Source organism: Pezoporus wallicus, unplaced genomic scaffold (assembly GCF_028554395.1).
Source record: "Pezoporus wallicus isolate ANWC-B61680 ecotype Strahan unplaced genomic scaffold, APGP_CSIRO_Pwel_v1 scaffold_7392, whole genome shotgun sequence".
In the NCBI taxonomy this organism is placed as follows: domain Eukaryota; kingdom Metazoa; phylum Chordata; class Aves; order Psittaciformes; family Psittacidae; genus Pezoporus; species Pezoporus wallicus.
The window spans coordinates 4651269-4670979 of record NW_026639923.1 but is presented as its reverse complement, the minus strand read 5'-3'; the positions used below and the strand labels follow the sequence as shown (position 1 = coordinate 4670979).

Genomic DNA, 19711 nt, shown 5'->3' with positions numbered 1-19711 from the left:
GAACACTTCAGTCCTTACATCTGCCATATCACTTACAGAAATGCATAAGTAATTGAATGGAAATAAAAAAGCACATCAACCATTTAAGTTTTCTTGAGGAAAACAGATTTTGCAGGTATACATCTAGTTATTCTCTCCAGTTAGTTACTTTTGACTGTTAAAAGCAAATGAAATCAGAGATGAAAGAATTAAAACTCCACAGAGGGCTTCTGGAAGCTTGCAATAGTAAGATTGAATTTAGGCAGATTATAAAGGAAAACACAAAACCGGCCCCCTGCATGCAGTAACTAAAACTCTACTGAAAAAAGTGACAAAAAGAATAGCTTTATTGACCAGCCAGAATGAAACCAGACAAAGTCAATGAGAGGACTAAGTGATGCAGGCGATTGGTATTTGCATGTCTGACAGGCAAACAAAGGCTTCCACCTCCCTTTCCTTACCCAGGCAATATTTCCACTGCCATCTGGAAACACTGAACCCATGTAAGTTCTGGCAGGCTGAGCCCCAGATTTATTTTCACAGTTTTTAAAAATACAAGATTTTTATTTATTCATTGTGAATAGATTAAAAATACAGCATTATAGCAATATCATTCCAAGAGTCTGTCAAATACATAGTTTTTCTCTTCCAAAGAATGTCATAGAAGAAGTTGTGCATATTTCTGTAAACATTTTCCATTTGCAAATTATCTGTGAATTCCATTTATTGTACAGCTAAAAAATATGATACCACCTTCGGGCAGAAGGTAGTCTGCATCACTAAAAAAGTAGTATTTGCCACAAAGAATTAATCATCATAATCTTTCCACTGAGCTGTGTCCACATTTACATAACAGATCTACAGAGAACTGTCAGCAACTACTGAATTTAGCAAATTAAACTACATCAAAAAGTGCCAATAATTACACTCTATGCCCTTTATGTACACGTTTTGGATGGGCAAACTCAAATTTCCTCTGTTCCCTACATGGTGGTTGTTGCTGTTACACGTGCTTCCTTCTCAAGCAAGATCTCAAAGACTTGGCAGCAACACCTTACGAGGAAAACAAATCCTTCTGTCTGAGTTTGTTATAATGTCTACACCATATCATTTCTGCACAAAACATTTACTATTCAGCTGTCTCCAGAGGGGAATGGCACCTTCATCCTTCATTAAAAGCCATTAAAAGCTGGTATTTTCATGTTATGAACTGAAGAGCAAAAAGGCCACATCCAAGAGGCTTTAGGCACCTAAAGCAGAACTTTGGCTAGGCACTTAGACCATCCATCTGACTTGAGATCCTACAAACTCTGGTTCTATTTCAGCTTATTAGGTCAAAAAATCTAAGTCAAATTGAGATCTAGAAGTTAAACCTTCCTCCATTAGTGGGTGAAGAGCTTCACCTTTACAATAAAACAAAACCAAAATAGAAAGACCATATGCAAGAAAATGTGGCCATGTTGTCGCAAGGCTACTCATAGCTACAGCTGCCTGGGGTAACAGCATCCACCCAGAAGTACAACATCCAAGGATAACTTTTCCTTCTCTCCCAGAAAGGATTCAAATCTTCCCATCTCATGTCCTTAACCACCAGGATACCGCCTCTTTCAGACACTAACATCATGCTTGAATATTGTTTAAACGACAATTCAAGATATGAGAAATACAGAGAGAGACTTTTTACAAGGGCACATAGTGATAGGACTTGGGGGAACAGAAGATTTAAACTGGAAGATGTTAGATTTAGATTAGACATTAGGAAGAAGTTCTTCGCTATGAGGGTGGTGAGGCACTGGCACAGGTTCCCAGAAAAGCTGTGGCTGCCCCATCCCTGGCAGTTCAAGGCCAGGTTGGATGGGACTTGGAGCAACCTGGTCTGGTGGAATCATAGAATTGATTTGACTGGAAAAGACCTTTAAGATCATCAAGTCCAAAGGTGTTCAAAGGAAGGTGTCCTGGCTGGTGGCAGGGGTTTGGAACTAGATGATCTCTAATGTCCCTTCCAACTGAGACCATTCTGTGATTCTATGATCTATTTGACAGAGAGAGTAAATGGGGAGCGCAACTTTGGAGCCCCATGACAGGCACTTGCACAGGAAAGGACAAACTGATTTCTGTTCCTCCAATGGTTTCTACATTTTACAAGAAATTAATATTACTTGGCTATGCATGCAAGAAATCCCAATGAAATCAACTGCATCATCTAGCACCCTGCTTAGTTTAAGCATGCTTTTAAAAGCTTAGCTAAGTGAGGCTGGTGAACATTACTGGTCATTCAGCACTTCAGAGGGGCTGCTCCTTATTCATATCAATTTACACCCTCAGGAGGCTGTAAGGCTGAGAAGCTTCCATCTTAATCTCCTGCAAAATGAGTGTAAACCATGACCAAGAAATAGAAACAGCTTTTGTACTAACTGTACAGATGGCACAACAGCTTTAGAATAAAACACTGGATTTGGAAGAAATTTATCTCTGTACAATGGTAATTCAATTACCACCATTTATTTGTCCTCCTGTTACTGATTAGGGTTATGCAAACAGGACACAGAAAATCAAGTGTATGGGGATAATACTGTTTTCTCTTTTCAACCAGCAATTTTCTCTAACTGGCATTTGAAACCATTCACAGATAAAACGCTATTTTAAAAGCTATCTGAAACAAATTATTTTCTATACATAAAAACAGGTAAATTAACAGCCTCTAACCTTTTCAAAACTCCCTCCAGAAATGGTGGAAGGTGTATTTTCACTTTAATTGAGATGATCTAGCTTCACTGAGAATTGAGATGTTACTGTAAAAATAACTTCAAGTTATCCATATATTGCAGATCTTGCTACTGTACATCACTGGACAAATATCACAGAAGATCAGTAGAATTTTATGTAACTAGGTTATTATTTGGTGCTGACAGTCACCTCATCAGGAGCATCAGCCATTTTCTGATGGTAAAATATGCAATGTTGTTAGTGAATAAAACATATTCTACCCTGAATATCCTCATTGCCAATCAGAAGCACCTTCCCTGCCCCTCCCCACGCTGTAAGGATTCTACCTGGAATTCATTTCAGAAGAGTAACGGAAGTGCCCACAACACCAGTGGAAAAGAGTGGGACTACTTATTAAAATGAGTAGCTGCATGCTTAAATTGAAAATTTACATTCACATGCAAATTTAGTGAGAGACACCAGAAATGAAGAAGAAATGCTGAGAATTTAGGAAAATGTTTTTTTTCCATGTGTGAGAAGCAGAAGAAAAATGTAAACATACTGAACATTTGCTGTGTAAAAATGACATCTGAAACCTAAACAAAACAATCAGGCCCTTCAGTTCTAACAGTTAAAAGAATACAAAAGGTCAAGTGTGCCTGTATTACAGCTTTCAAACACCAGCTAAGCTATGACACCGGACACACCCCTTACAATTGCATTTTCCCCCTCAAAAATAAAAATTAGAAAACTAAAATACCAAAAAAGAAACTGGTAACACCACATAAAAATACATCTTTTTAGTTGCAAATGCAGCAAGTTTATAAAATAATTATATACAAGAACTGCTTAATTGCATTGTTATTCTTCCATCATCGCCCAAGCCTCTTCTGCTTTTTGGTAGTACTGATTTGCCAGTCTGCCTTTCATAGCTTCCATTGCTGCTTCTGCTGCTTCGGTGTACAGCTCACCTAGAAGAGGAAATAGGATCAGTTGTGTTGACAGGGTAAAGAAAAAACATCTCTTTATCCTGAAGCACTTAAAGGATAAAACCAGAAATTGAAGTCAAACTACAGGGCTGGATGTATGGGTCTATTTTAATCGTGTCAGTAGAGTTACATTAGCTGGAAATCTGGCTTTTCTTATATGAGTGGCTGCTGATGGCTCTTCAATGTATTTGGAAGGTCTGGAAATACAACTGGCCTGTAGGATCCTCCAAGACAACTCTAGGGCTTAGATACATGACACGTAGATTACACAACTAAACCAATGCTGTGTGGGGCCTGGGAATCATGGGTGTAACTCAAAATACAAGCAGCAACCTGCAGTTCAGTGGCCTGACATAGAGTGAAAGTTGCCTGCTAGTGACTCAGTGTGTCACAGGTTTGGACCTGGCACCGCCTACTACTATCATTGGCAAGATCTCTTTCCAGCCTTGCATCACCCAGCATCATTACAGCTTCAGCCACACATCTGAGGATACTGATCCTCAATATGTTTTCTAACAGCTGAAACAGTTAATGTATTTTTGGGGTACATGCTGGGGGAAAGGGGAACGAAAAGCAGGATTACTGATTACAGAAACAAAATAGGGACTCACCTGATCTCTGTGGATCCTTATTCAGGTGAAACCCTCCTGTCATTAACATCTCTGCTTCCCTTGCCAGGAGCAGATACCGGGGCTCATCCTGAGTGCCATCATATTCACCTCCCTCGTCATAGTCAGTCATGTTCAGTGCAGCATTGTACCAGTACAGTGCCTCCTTCCAATCCTGTACTCTGAAGTTAAAAACACATTTTGAAGACAGGTACAGTACGAAACAAATGTACTTCGCACTGGAGAGTCAGTGCTAGTTTTGCACTAGCTTCTCCAATCCTTAAAGCTCTCAAAGAACACAAATATTTTCATGCAGGCTCACTAACTGCACAGCAGCATCAGGTCACTATATCAAAACAAGGCTGGGGCCACTTTATGCAGTAATTACAGAGAAGAAAGTGTCAGACTGAGTGCCTTCCTTGTCTGAGCTTCCTTACTGGTTGTGTGTTTTTGTTTTGGCATTTATATTTGTGACAATAACTGATTTAGAAATAATCCGAAGTTGCAGAGAGTCTTGTTTCGTAAATATTTTAAAAGCAGCAATTGAGACTGCTCAGTGCATTTCAGTGAGAAGTTTAATGTCATTTTAAATTTCACCACTGCTAAGAGTTTCAGTGTTGTGCAAACCAGAACACTCTCATGTAAATAACAAAGACGTGTTACACTGCAAAAGCAGAAAAGTCATTATCATCACCTGGTATATTTAGTACTTAACAAAATTAATACACATCCACTCTTAGAAACTCACCTAAAATGCTAGAAAAAAAAAAATTCTCAAACCAACATATTGCATAGCCTTTCAGCAAGTCACAATCTAGTTCTGAGTCACAATACTGCTCCTGTCAAGGTAGGAGTGCTGGCCAAATCAAAAGCAACTTAATGATGTAAAAGCATTTTCAAACTTCTTAAAACTTAGGATCATCCTTAATTAAAAGTAACATCCTCAGCATTAAGACCACGTTCCTCTGAGATTTCCATTCCTACTTCTATTACGAGCAGCAGCGAAAGACTACAACTATGACAGATACTTCATTCATCTGACTGCATCTTATCTATAGTCACTTTAAGGCTGCACCTATTTCTCCTGTCCCCCAGCTTCTTTCACAGCAAAAAAAGTGGTTTCAAAAAATCATGAAGGAGGACACATGGCAGTTGTAAACACTTTTAACTTACTTTTAGGGTACTACATCTCCAAAAGAACTCCTGTGTTTGTTTTTTTTCCACTGATCCCAGGATTTTCAAGTATGTTCAGTATTTTATTCACATCTGGGTAATTCAAGTTTGAAGTAACTCCAACACACTACTTCATAGCATTACTTTTGACATAACAGTTATTTACGTGAATGAAAGACACACAGCAAGTGCTTCTCTGACTGCCCTCCCCCCTCAGTGGAGTTTCCACCAAGTTACTCAGTCATGCACAGTACCTGTCTGAACCAAGATTTACACCTGTATCATATGCTCTTGCTACCAGAATCATGGAAGGTCGGTCTCCAGCTTCTGCTGCTCTCAGCAAGTAATCAAATCCTTTATTCCTGTTTTCCTTTGTGTCCTAGTAAAACAAACAAAACCTTTAAAATGCATGTTTCTAAGTAAAACTACCTCTTCCTTCTTCTAACACTAAATGCAGTTTCTCCAAGTCAGTAATGGCTATAATATATATTATAGTATATATTTAGTATGTCTGAGAAAGAGGCCCAGCCAAAAGAAACTGAAGCTGAATAGTAAAGATCACTTTAGAAACTTCCCAAAGGTATGCAGTAATCAGCTAGCAAAAGCAGAAACAGGCAGCATTTTTTTGCTGCTTTGCCCAAGTCCTTAATTACAACATCATTTATTTTCTCTGAAGAGACTACAGAACACCTAATTGTGGTTATTATTTTGTCTATTTCCTGCTATTGTTATATTATTTCTACAATGGACCACAATTCTACATTTTGGCATTTTCTTTGATCTGTTTACCTCAAGAGTGACCTCAGAAAGAATGTGATGTGGCAGCTGAGCGCACATGAGTCCTAACCCAACGATGGCTTCCAGCTCCCCGCAGTCTGCAGCATGCTCCAGGTGAAACAGGGCTGACTCCTGATCCCATTCCTTGTCTTTCTCACAGAAACGCCCAGCTTCATGATAGCGAACCATGGCCAAATGAACCTAGAACACAATTGTAAAGGAGACACAAGTACTAAGTATAGACCCGATCCTTCAGGAGCCCTATGCCCACACTTAGGCACAAAAATACTTCTCCGAGGTGACTACTTAAGTCTAATCATGTACCTCTGACTGAGCAGAGGACTAGTCTGGTAACACAGACTTGGATCCCGATTTATGCCTGAACAGATTAAACAGGCAAAAAGTGATGATTACATGCAGTGCAGCTGCCTCTCCAGTTCTGTACGTTTAGACACACAGCTTTATAAACCTGACTACTAAGAGTAGTGCCCTAAACAGCATACCAGCAGGTTGCCACACCAGAACACCAGATCTCAGGGGCATGGCCCAGCATATCTCCTTGGGACTTGGAGACCTTTCGGAAGGAGTCATAGTTAAAGGCACCCAGCCTGCAACTGCCTAACACAACAGCCAGCAGGGCAAACGGCAGTGAACATAGGTCACAGGCTTTATGTACAGCAATGGCCATCACAAGAAAAAAAACTGACCTGAAGCATAAAAAAAATAAAAACATCAAGGTTATCCAGGGGAAAATCCTCATGCCACTGAAGTAATTACTGTTGCGGGGGAAGGATTTTATTCCAAACATACTATAGGATTTTGAGGGTTTTTTAATCTTCCCTCCTTAAGGAGGGACAGGTTTCTTCTCAAACTAAAAGGTCTGAGAACATATGAGGCTTTCACGATGTTCACAAAGATCTACACTGGGTGCTTCGAGTGTGGACTTAAGTCCATACATAAACCCAAACTTAATTCACATTTACATTTTATGGGATAGTCTAGAGTAAAAAAAAAGAGTTGGTCCATGCTGCCATTTTTCAGAAGCCCAATCCTGCCTATTTGCAAGATATGTGGGTCAGGCACATCATATCTGTCCCAGTGTATCTTCTCCGTGTGATGCCTTGGGAAAGGCAGATGAACCAATAGCAGGGTCCTTCCCAAAGGAACCCAGATGTTGTATGTCCAAAAGCAGATGGAATTCATGGGTTCCTAGGCTTAGATCTCCCTTATAAAAATATGACTAGGTGACAGAAAGCTATAGACATGTTATTTGTTTTCACCTGCACAAATAACTCATGCAGGGCAACACCTCCATATAAATAATAAATGCAAGATACCTCTTTCCAGTTGGAAAGAAGATTACTAGACCCATCCTACCTTCCCAAGGATGGACTTCCCAATTTTCTTTTCAAGTTCTAGTGCATTGAGCCTCTGAATTTCTTGGGCAACACAGGATGGTCTGTGGATGTGGACTCTTCTAGAGTTGTACAGATTCAGTTTCTCCACACTGATCTGAAATAGGAATGTACGGTTATTTTACCTATAATTAAAATTTCCATACTACTCAAATGGATTACCATCCAGAAATCAAAGCTACCATTAATGTTATTACTTACTAGTAAATACTCTAATACAAGACATGGCTTTCAAAAGTCATGTTTGTAGCTAAAAAAATGGTTACTATTCTTCATTAAATAAACAGAGTAAAGCCCTCTTTTTCTAATCTCTACATCAATCATCTTCCATAAATGACAGCAGTGAAGCAAAGCACGATCTTTAAGTTCTGAATCAGAAAAAAAGGTACTTACAAAAATAAACACCCAAACCAGTCATACTGCAAACACTGAGTTTTATCCACGCACAAAACATATAAACCCATAGGTTTTAATAGAGTTATTTAAGTTTATAGCCACAGAAATCACAGAAGCTGTTACTTTGTAAAACACACAAGAAGGCCTCGTTTTCCCTAGCTGAGTTAGAAATACAGTAGAGAGAGCATGTGTTTCAAAACACTGCATGTTTTTAAACAATCATCCAACCACATATGGAATACAGTTCCAAAAATAAAGTGCAGAAAGGAAATACAATCTAGGTAGGCAGAAAAAAAAACCACCACAGAACTGTAATTATTTTTTTAAGTGATAAATCTATGCGTAATCACTAATTTATGTCAGAGATCAGTTACAGAGGTGACAAACGGTTTGTAATGATACTTCTTTAAATGAAAATAAAAAACAAAACAAAAAAAGGAAACAACACAGAGTGGTAAGTTAATATTAATAAACATTATGTAGCTGAAAAGGAAAAAAAAATTATATCTGAATTAGTGATGTGAAGTCAGATGGCAGTGGAAAAAAGGACAAGCACAGTGCCAAACTTATAGTCTATGAGTATTTCTGCATTATTTACCCTTGCAGAGCTTCCCAAACTGTCTTCATCAGATTCATGTCTTCGGTTGTTGTTTGAATGGCCCTACATTAATGTAAAGATTTGCATCGTTTAATTTGCAGCAACTAATGTGTGCCACTTACCCCTCTAGACTATTCCTAGCCAGCAAAATTCATATTGACAATGACCAAAATAGCTTCCACTGAATTTTTTTTCTCTCAGTGATACCACAACATACAAAGAAGCGTACTGAAATGGTGTGCATACGGTACACCCAGTTTTCAATCCTGGAAACTGGGTATCCCATGACAAACACCTTCCTGCTTCGAAGGTGACAAACGGAGTGGTATCTTTGGAAGCAGCATTCTCTTTCCTATCTTCTAACTAAAGATGTGATCAAGATCTTCAGGTCAAAAGAGCATTTACTTAAAAGTTTGTATTTTAAAGGAGTAACCGTTAAGCCACAGGAATTCTAAAGTTGCATATTATTAACTGACAGCAACATTAAGTTCTGTAATATCACAAGCCACATAAAGTCACAGAAAGGAGAGAGGGTAGAAGAGTGAATACAGAACAAATTTATGGATTCCATATGACAAGCAGCTGGCTACATTTCTCAAATGCAATACAGAACACTTAAAAACCCCCACAAGAATATTCAATCAAATGGAACGTCTCCTCATCACAAATGGTCTTTTTCTTGTTAAAGTATTACTAACGTTCTCAAGATAAGTAATTCCACAACATGTGGGAATTTCTTTACAATTGTTTCCTTTTTCTACAAAGTTTAGATCAAAAAGGAATAAAAGATAAGATTCTTCTATGGAAACAATTCAAGTATGAACAGGCCCAGCTCTGCTAAAAACAGAGTCAGGTTCTTACCCTCTCTCTATGATCCAGATCTTCTAGCTCACTTCTCTTTTCACTGGGATATCCACTGTCTCCACCGTTTTCACAATCCTACAGAAGAACAGAACAAAACATCACAGCGTTAACATTAATCTTTGTAAGGATCTCAACTTGACGTTTCCCAGAGGAAACCTGCTGCTGGTTCAATATGTTGGAAAGATATACTGGATGACTGTATGGTGCCCTACCTCTAACAGACAGAACAGGACTTCATAGTCCCGAAGGTACTGCCAATTCTGTGTTCTTAGAAACACACAAAAAAATCCAGGACTCATGTACTTTATCAAATCAAGATTCCACTTCATATAGTTTTCAGTCTTCAGTGGCAGCCAGTTAAAAGATAAAACAGTAAATGACATCCCCTGGTACTAAGGCTCTAGTGTTGGAAAATTCCCATTGCAAACTTATTGCAGTCTCCTCAGTGAGACTCTTTAGTATCCCACAGTACCAGTATTTGCGGAGACTTAATCAATGGGGATTCTGTTTAGCTTTGGCACAAGTGCCAAAGACACAACACGCTGGCAGGGGAACAGACACTTTAATTATCTGTCAAAATACATCAGACGTAATTAAATACCTGGAGGGGAAAAAAAATGAGTACTATTTTAAAATAACATGTTCTTCCTTTACTAGAAACAGCAAATGCAGATAACGTGACCTGCAGCAGTGAAAACTGGCAGAGTGACTTTATGTGCTCTAACTGAACAAAGTCTTCAGGCAGTCCTTTAAAGACACATTCATTGAGGAACTGCAATTTCATTCTCTGTTGGACAGATACTCACCCTTTGGTTATCAAGCTGATCATAGTCTTTGTGAACAAGGTTATCTACTTCATTGAACACAGGCCAACCTAGAAAGAAAAATATTTGTTTCTAATTGTAAGGATAACATGCTTGAGGAGAAAAATCTGAACACTATCATTTTACCACAGTCTTTGCATAGAAGCATCTGTGCATTAATTATCTACACGAAAGTACTTTTGGTTTTATTTCCACTCCAAGAGGAATGCCAGAGACAAGTATTCTGGACTAGACACCACATGTTGTTGTGTTTAAAACCAATAAAACAAAACAAGTCACTGTCATATGTTCAGGACCACCCCAAGGAAATTATGTATGAGGCTCACTCACAAAGCATGTCCATCTTTTGGCTGTGAGGGGTTGCTGAGGAAGGAGAGCAGGGCAGAGAGTCAAATGCTACATCACTCATGCTTTCATCTCCAGAGTTCTCAGACAGGCGGAAGAGCAGAGGGGGTCGGCTACCAGAGAGCGTCCTCACCCGGCTGCTGCCACACTTTTCCTCTGTGCCACGGAGAATTGTTTGAGCGGATTCCTTGGCAAATTAACAAGAAAAATCCCATGAATAATGCTTCTCTGTATTCTAAGCACGCTACGTAAGACAGTGTGAATGCTTATTAGGAGTTCTCTACAAAAGAAGGTGTATAAATACGCACATTTATACATAACTATTTGCTTTGACAAGTTCTACACCCTAACAAAATACCAAGTCCTGGCATTGTTACAGTTAGAGGGAGTTCTGTTTAGGACAGAATGTTATTCAAAGCATTTCATCAAATCCCACTCCCACTAATACCATTTGAAACCGAGATCAGTTAAAGATGAGCAGTTCTTTTCTTTCTATTCTCTCCAACTTAGGTTTGTGAGATACCAAACTTTCTAATGATTTCTGCATTCAAAGATATACTTGGTCCTAAATTACATGTGTTATAAAGTTCCCTATTAAGTAAAACTACAGTGTTAATTCAGAGACAACTATGGATAAGTCAGCTTTAAACTGCAATATTAGTGATTCAGGTGGTTTTATTTGCCATGCAAATAGCACATTTCAGTTTTATCTACAGTGCTTTTAATGTCAGAATAAACCACTTATATTGCTTAGCTACACTTTTTGCATCAAGCACTTACAAGCAATTTTCTGTTACAATCCAAGGCATCTTTCTCTTTGGATGAAAGATCAAATGGTGCAAGCCCCATACTTTTGCAAATCTTGTTGCAGGAATGAGAATGGAAGAACAAGGCCATACCTCGAACACCTACAGCATTACAAAGAAACAGAAGTGAAGAAAGGGTTTATTCAAAGTTTACACAACAGTTTATTTAAAAGCTAGAAGTCCCAAAGCATGTTCTAAAAAGTCAAAAGAGAAAGAAAGTGCTTTGTAGCACACAGCTCAACCTACTTCCATTTTATTTTAATACCTGTAAGAACTTTTCACTCTCTCTGAAGAGGGTTAAAAGAAGTTTGCAGTATCTTCAAAAGCTATGTATGCACAGGACATAGGGTGGTGAGCCACTGGAACAGGTGAATGTTCCATCCCTGGTAATGTTCAAGGCCAGGCTGGACAGTGTCATGGGCAACATGGTATAGTGTGAGGCATCCCTGCCCCTGGTAGGGGGCTGGAACTAGATGATCTTTAGGTCCTTTCCAACTCTAACCATTCTATGATGGAATAAAAAATTAATTTGGGTGCATCATTGAGAAACGTAGCTAAATTAGATTCTGCTTACAAAACTTGCTATTTCCTATGAACAACTTCCTGTATGGACACCTGGAGCTTTAAAAATACACGTATCTCTACACAAAATTAAAGGCCATGATTAATGCTCTCACATTGCAGGAAGCTAGTTAATTTCATTACTTGTTTTGTTTAAGAGTAGGCCAAGAGACATGAGCAAAGATCAACTCTTATTTTAAATCTGCCCTTGTGTGACAGCTACCCTGTTCAGGCACTCCTTACAACAGACCTTCCTCAGCTGTTTGCAAGACTCTCCGAAATGTGCCTGCTCACTCAGCCATGTGGTGGCTACTGAGCAGACAGCTAGGAAGAGAAAATAAGCACCCATGACCATGTGAAACAGGATTATTGATTTTACCTAGGTTGCCGTCCCCAAAATCTGTACCACTCTCTGTATGGATCTGAGGGTCCGTGTAAAGATCTCCAACACCCTGGATGTCAACAATAATGAGTTGATGTCCTGAGCGCTCAAAGGTGAAGTGACTAAAGGCCTGGGAAGAACCATAGAAGACATCTGAGAAAACTCTCCTTTGATCCACTGAAAACAGCAACACCTATTTACCACTTACAAATGGGCAAAGAGTTCTGATAACTGTATTAGTGAAATATAACTGGTATAAACATCATGATGAAAGCAATGAGAGACTTGAAGCAGGTAGTAAATAGAGATCTCTGTATTCCTCCTTCCCGAGATTCTGCTTTCTGCTACAGTCTTCACCTTAAGAGGGGAGCTGCCTGGCAGAGCAAACAATAGTAGGCTCTGAAGCAAGTGTAGAATATCTTCTGCATAAAATTTCTGGCTGTGCCTGTGGATCTCCAAGCTCTGCAGCCCTGGCATTCTGCATCCTTCTGCCAACAAGCAAAGCTCTGCCACATTTTAAGAGGAAAAAAAAAAAACCCAAACAAGAAAGCACCAACAAACAAAACTAAAACATTGCGCATCCCCACATGTTCTCCTTCCCCTGCTATGCCCTCTCAGAGGTCCCCTGAACAGCTGATCTGGCTCTACATTTGTGTGTCAGATAATGAAATGCACATTTGTACTCTTTAAATGCAGCATTTCAAGAATCGGGTATAAAAAGCCCTTCTCTTTGGCACAAAGCTGAGACATTAGGAATCTTCTGGGAAGGCCTCCAAAAAAGCACTGCCAAGACTGAGGGAGGTGACTGGTGGTGATAGACAAACATTTTAACTGCAGCAAATCCCATGGAACATTTTGTTCCCAACCTGGAAAAGCATAGCACTGATTCAATGTACAAAAGACAGGCCAGAACATAAACCCTCTGCTTACATTAAGCATCACAACAAATATCCCTCAAGCCCCAGTAAAATACTCTTCTGCTATGCTGACCACTTTGCATTCATTCACCAATAAAGCTCTTTTATGAGATCCAAGAAACATTTGAAATCTGTACTTTTATTTCTATATGTAATCTCAGATTCACCTATTCAGAGACTGTAGCTGAAAAAAACCACCCAAAACAGATTCTGTATGCAAATAGACTAGTTTTTTTATTTATACAAGTTGGATATCTGCCACTTCCTTTTGTATATTACATGAGGCACCAGAAGACTATTTAGTACATAGTACATGACAGGTCCCTCTCCCTGCCTTAATTTGAAGAGTTTGAAATACATCGATCCCTGCAATTACAAGAAGAGTCAAAGAGCTTAATGTTTCCAAAGAGTGTTCTCCATGTTCAACTCCATTAAAATCGACAGACACTGAAATGCAATGAAGCAGCACTTGGCACTTGAAAGAGCAGGCCCCAAATAAGGGGCAGACATACTGCAAAAAGAGAAAATAATTTGGCATTGTACTGGCAAACCTGCAGTTTCCTTCCCTGGCAGCAAAGCAAGACCTCTAGATGGAGCCAAAAAAATTCCCTGTAGCAGACTCTCTGGAAAGCGTTAAACAAATTCTTACTTGCGGGGTAAGACGAATGTTGTCATCTCGCACAAATCCAGAATTTGAGTTGTATTTTATGTATTTGCCCTCAATGTAATGTTCCAGGTGAAAAAGAGGCTTTCCAGGTCTGTTCTTCATTTCGATAATACACATCTGTACTATATCCACCTGGGGAGGGAAAGAAGATAAACAATGACTAATAGAATACTGTGTTCAGATCAAAGCGTGTGTGAAGCCGCCAGCTGTGAAAACTTTCCCAGTGAAAGAAGCTGAACAATTGCAAAGATCTGTCTGTTTATCAAGGGGGTGGGGAAAAGTCACGTGCTCCTCAGGTTATTAGAGGATTTCATAAATTAGAAGTCACTTCAAAAGAGCTCTGCAGAACTTCTGCCATATATCCTTCTCAAAAATGCTTAGTAAGGTTGGCTTTCTGTTTTATTTCTGTGGGTACTTTAAGAGTGTCCTGCAAAAAGTCTATGCCAAGAGAGCAGAACATATCGTAACTACTGCACAACTTCAATAAATGCCTTTTCAGAGACGGACTGAAGACATCTATCATTCAGGTATTTCTGTATCCTGCCTCGCCTCCTTCCTGTCCCAGACACATTCCTAAAGGAGAAAGCATCACAACTCTCATTTTGTTTACATCTTTTCCAACATAGCATTTAAAACTTCTATATTTCTAGAGTCCTCTCTGTACACTCTACTCTATACCTCACCTTGCTGTTATGAGATTGATAGTTATTAGCTAAACTTCATATGAGAGGCAACGCACATACTTCACAAAAACACTCATTTTGGCTATTTAGTTGTTAAGGCCCCGATACCGAGGCATTCTTCTTGACCCAAGCATCTTGTCACATGCCACACTCAGTCAGTGGCAGAGCCAAAAGCAGGTACCAAGATACCACAGTGCATGCTCAGCACCCTCCAAGCTGCCTTTTCCACTTACTTTAAGTCATAGTTACATTCAGTCGGTACCAGCTGCGGATTAAAGGGACTTGACACTTGATTGATACACACCATGGACATACTCAACTAAGAGTGAGTATGGGAGTGACAGCTACAGTCTTTCATCCCTGCACTTTAGTTTCTTGATTTTTAACAAGCTAATTTCTGCTGGAGGTGCTTTTGTCCAGGATGCAATGGCAGCTTCGACCAGCAGCTATCCAGCCTACCACCATGGAAAAGGACAAAGCTATGTTGGCTGTACATAATGTTTAGCACAGACTCCAGCCAATGAAGCAACAGAACCACCTCTCCCTGAATTCTATGCGCTTATGCGCATTCCTAACAGAGAGGATGGGAACTTCTCTAGATACAGTGAGCCTAGTCTGACATTTCACCCACATGAGAGTTTCATACATCTTCCTTCATGCTTTGCACTTAACACAATGTGCTCATATTGTTACTGAGACACCTGAAGGAAGCAAAGCCACAGTATCTTCATTTTTTCTAAAATTACTGATCACTCCTCAGAAATCTGTATTTGAATCGCTTCATAAAGTTATTCAGGTTTCCAGGTCTTCTTAAAAATCAATGCTACTTTAGGTGCTTATACAGGTTTACAAGATTTAAGCATCTACATTCTTGGAGCACTAACAGTTAAGTGCTTGCCAAGACTGCTGCTGGCAATAAATTCTGTGACATATCTAGTTATCTCAAAAGCAGCTGGGCAAATATCTAAAAGAGCAATACAAGCACTATTTTATCTGAGTCTTCAGTCAACAGCTGAGAACAGTCAGGCATTCACACACAGCCTCTAATCCTGGAAATATAAAGCAATTTCTGTATTTACTTCATTAAAAATCAGCTATCATTTAATGGAAAACACAGCAGGGCAGAAGAATCTGCCTAAACAATTACATTTAATGGAATGCAAACAAGTAATTCCCTTTAAATTCACTTGAAAACTAATCTAACAGGAGAGCAAGAGTGCAACTTTTGCTTAGCAAGATCTTTGAATGTACCTGTTTTGGTGGCTTGTGCCGGTTGTACTCCTCTCCCCAGAGTTTTGCTTCCATCTGAAGTCGGACATCCTCAAAATACACATCCCTGCCCACACTCTCTATGTATTGCTTGGCAACATAGTTATAGGCACCTTTCCAGTTCTGCGTGTGTAAGAAGTTAGACAGCTTTTTCCTGAAAGACAAATCAATTGTTGGTGAAAGGAAAACACAGAATTTTAATTCACTCTTTCCCAGGTATTTGCCTGCTTGGACAAAGCCAGGCACTCCAATCAGCATTACCCTCAGTCATTTACCAGATATTCTAGCTGCAAAGTGCAGCACAGGTAGGGAGCAAGGGGAAAAGCAACATCCCATCTGAATGGCTGGGATGTACCAGAGCACCTGATCAGTTTGACTGCAGCTACTTCGACTCTGAATTTCCTCCTTTTCTCATGTCCTTTCCCACCCTGCTCCCCTCAAACATGGAGTATAAAGGGTATAAACATAGAGTATAAAAGTATAAATGCCCTGTTCTAACGTCAACAATTATTTTCTGCGGAAATTAACAGGGAGCGGCCTTTCAAACATGAACTGAGAGGAGAAAAACATCTTCTATGATAAGAGAAGTCCTGCTGCCTTCTCAACAAGCAGGAGTGACTACTCAGTATCCCCCATGCTCCCAGAAGGAGAACTGAAGGGGGAGGAGGAATATGAAGAGTATCTAGAGTAAGGCATGTCTGGCTACTAAGCAGTTCTCATGCACTGCTCAGTAACAAACCATGGTTCTCTTGGTGCCATGGCAAACTACATTTTGAGAAGCTGGTAGCAGCACTCAAACTCTCAGCATTCCCCTCCTTCCTTTCCTCTCTCCCTCCCAAGACCCTGGTGGAGAAGTACAGGGGACACTATAAAGACAAAGCAATTTCAGATTGCCTGTCCTCCAGCATGGACGGGGCAGTTGCTAGAACAGAAGCCTTGGAAAGAAGGAACAAGCAAGTGAGGAAAGAATTTAAGGGAGGACGTGAAACTTTTCCAGTTCTCTGCATAAAAAAAGCCAGCTTACGTGCTCTTTCTAAAGCAAATACTCTCTGAAGTTCATTGAGCCAAGCACAGCTAATGCTGCTGCTGTCATGACTAAAGACTTGCAGAGTTGCAAAAATTTGGAAGAAAGAGCTCCAGATGAGAAATATCAGTGCACCATGGAGAGCTATGGAAAAGCCAGCAGCAGGAAGCTGACATACGAGTTCTGCTTTCTTTTTACAAAAGGTTACACCAAAGCTGCAAAGAAAAATTTTTGTTAATGGCACTACTCAAGATACCATGTAAAGGGGAATTTGGTAAATAACAAGAGCTAAAAGCAATGTCAGCAGACTAAGATTTGTTACTTCCTACGCTTAATTCACTGCTGTTATCTATCTGGTTTTGCAAGAACAGAGCCTCCAGCACGAGCTGACACTGAAACAATGCCAAACTGGAAGACTGAGGGTTACTTTTCCTCTTTTTTGCTCAAGTAGAAAAATCATGTTTCTGTCATTCAGGAGTTTCTCTCTTTCTGGACATGAAATCAGAAGTGAAATGCAGTTTCTCTGGATACTGCAACTGGAAAGAAGGGGAACAATCTTAAACACGCACATGAACATTGTCCAGGAAACATTCATTTCCAGAGCCTGGAAAGGCAGGGTACTCCTCCAGCATGAACTGATTTATAGCTATATAATGTTCATGCCTGCAACTATATTTGCTAACACACTCTGAGGAAAGAAAAGCTCCTCCTCTGCCTTCCCTCACACTTTACCCTTCTGGGGAGTGTAACTGTTAGTGTTCAAGCTGTGCCTTACTCAGAACAAGATGAGTCTGCAACACGTGATCTTGAAGTAAATTCTGGAGGGATAACCTTCTTCACCAAGGGAAGCATTCCAAGTTGAGACTGCACCATCCAACTATTCCCTCCCCTTTTCTCTGCCTAACTATAAGCCTACAAATTAGCCTTCAGGCTGCACACACCTCTGGCCTCGTATCAAATTCAATCATATTTTAGCACACCAGGAACACAGAGAAATGAAGTAGCTGCTTCTGTACTTTTATGAGTATATTGCCCCCAAGAGATTGTGGAAATAGCATGAATTTATTAATTGTAATTTTCAGGGTGATTATACTTGCTGGAACTGGATATGACTGCATATTAGGTGTCCCAACTGCAGTTCCACTACAGGCAATGGTTTGACTTTCCCAAGCAAGCTCACTGGATGCTGCATCATGCTTGCTTGTTCTTCCCTTAAAAGAACGTTCTGCTTTCTGAAGCCCACCCCCTGTGCTGCTGCTGGAGTCACACAAACAGGAATGAACCCATCAGTTACACCTTTCAGAAACCTAATGGGCAGGCAAACTTTACAGCTTCCACCACACCTCAACGAAATTCCAGTCACCACAGAAGAAAATACCGCACAGAGACCAACAAAGATAAAGCCAGCAGGTACTTACGTTCTGAAACACTCCCGCATTGCTCCACGACCAAAAGGCTAGAGAAAAAACAAAAATAGAGCATTGCCATTTCCACAGAGTTAATTTATAACCAGTAAGACACACAACCATGTTTTCCCCTTTATATCCTGTAGAAAGCAGTTCTCAAAACAGGCTCTATATAATATCTATTTCCTCAAAGAAAAGTGAAAACCCACTGGCAGCGTAGGTAGGAATCTGGGGAAAAGACAGTATCTCATGGAAGAGACATGATATGACTTTTGAAGAAGCTGTTCAAATTCTCTCTCCAGTTTGGAGTCAGCTCTGCTGTGACTGCCTGGAGAAGCTAGCTTTGCAGACCTCACATTCTCTGTATTTAGGCTTCCATACAGGGTGCTCCAAAAAGAGCATCACCTTCGCAGATGCCAGATACTACATCAGTAGCAAGGTGACTCCAACATAGCGCCAGCTTCACAATTTAACTAGGAAGCAACCAGTAGCTTTTACCCTCCCATACTGAAAATTCAATCAGTTTTCATCCTAAAAGCAGAAATTATCTGGATGCACACAAAATAGCAGGACTACTGTCAGGCAGCGAGATGAGGCCAGCAGGAAATGCAAGAGAGATGATTGGGAAAGGAACAAATGCCTCATGATGCTGACGGGGAAGGGCTGACTCTATGTTCTACCCTACTCTGGCAAGAAAGTGCTTTGGTGTCCTCTGCTGGGACACCAAAACATAACGGCTAAGCCAAGGAAGAAGAGAGGTAGGAGAAAAGGATGACATTGGGACTTAAAAACTTCTATATGAGGAAAATATCCCGCTATCACCATTCAGAAACAGGAAGGAAATGACAAATTAGCTACTAATAAATATGAAAGACTGTGTGATCTTACTTGTGAAGCCATCTTGATGAGGACTTCATCTTCAACCCAGTCCCCAGTAACCACATTGTACCTGCAAAATCGGGAGATGTGCCTCTTAGAAAAATGCAGAGAGAACCCAAATCCCCCCACCCCAGTGCCTATCCGTCCTTATCTCCACTTGGCTGCTAAAAAATGCTGCTGCCATATCTACACAAAAACTTCCAGTCTTTCCACCGCACTCCTGTCCTCCTTACTTAGTATGGAAAAGAAGAAATACATACAGCTCTTTGAAAAGATACCAAATCCTACTGACAATGAATAGACTCCACTACAGAAGGTAAACTCTTGCAACACTGCAAATTAAACTTTATCTGCTTTGATGTTAAATCTCCTCCTCCAGCAGTACTCTGGGGACAGAAAGAGTCTTACCAAGCCCTACAAATTGGACAGGTTGCACTCCCCAA

At 40.1% G+C, this 19711-nt stretch overlaps 1 protein-coding gene across 3 annotated transcripts in view; it reads right to left on the bottom strand.

The window, feature by feature from the left end:
* Window positions 1–3470: 3470 nt before the first annotated feature.
* EEF2K (eukaryotic elongation factor 2 kinase) overlaps window positions 3471–19711 on the bottom strand; it is a 28422-nt gene continuing 12181 nt past the window's right edge. For all 3 annotated transcript variants that reach the window (XM_057416859.1, XM_057416858.1, XM_057416860.1), the window contains 15 exons: window positions 19278–19338; window positions 18402–18439; window positions 15942–16113; window positions 13990–14139; window positions 12421–12553; window positions 11455–11582; window positions 10660–10861; window positions 10312–10379; window positions 9503–9580; window positions 8642–8704; window positions 7610–7744; window positions 6245–6433; window positions 5710–5834; window positions 4286–4464; window positions 3471–3656 (listed from right to left, as the gene is read on the bottom strand). In XM_057416859.1, coding sequence (XP_057272842.1) covers window positions 3547–3656; window positions 4286–4464; window positions 5710–5834; window positions 6245–6433; window positions 7610–7744; window positions 8642–8704; window positions 9503–9580; window positions 10312–10379; window positions 10660–10861; window positions 11455–11582; window positions 12421–12553; window positions 13990–14139; window positions 15942–16113; window positions 18402–18439; window positions 19278–19338 — 1831 coding nt within the window. In that variant the 3' untranslated portion in view covers window positions 3471–3546. The remainder of the gene's footprint in view (window positions 3657–4285; window positions 4465–5709; window positions 5835–6244; window positions 6434–7609; window positions 7745–8641; window positions 8705–9502; window positions 9581–10311; window positions 10380–10659; window positions 10862–11454; window positions 11583–12420; window positions 12554–13989; window positions 14140–15941; window positions 16114–18401; window positions 18440–19277; window positions 19339–19711) is intronic.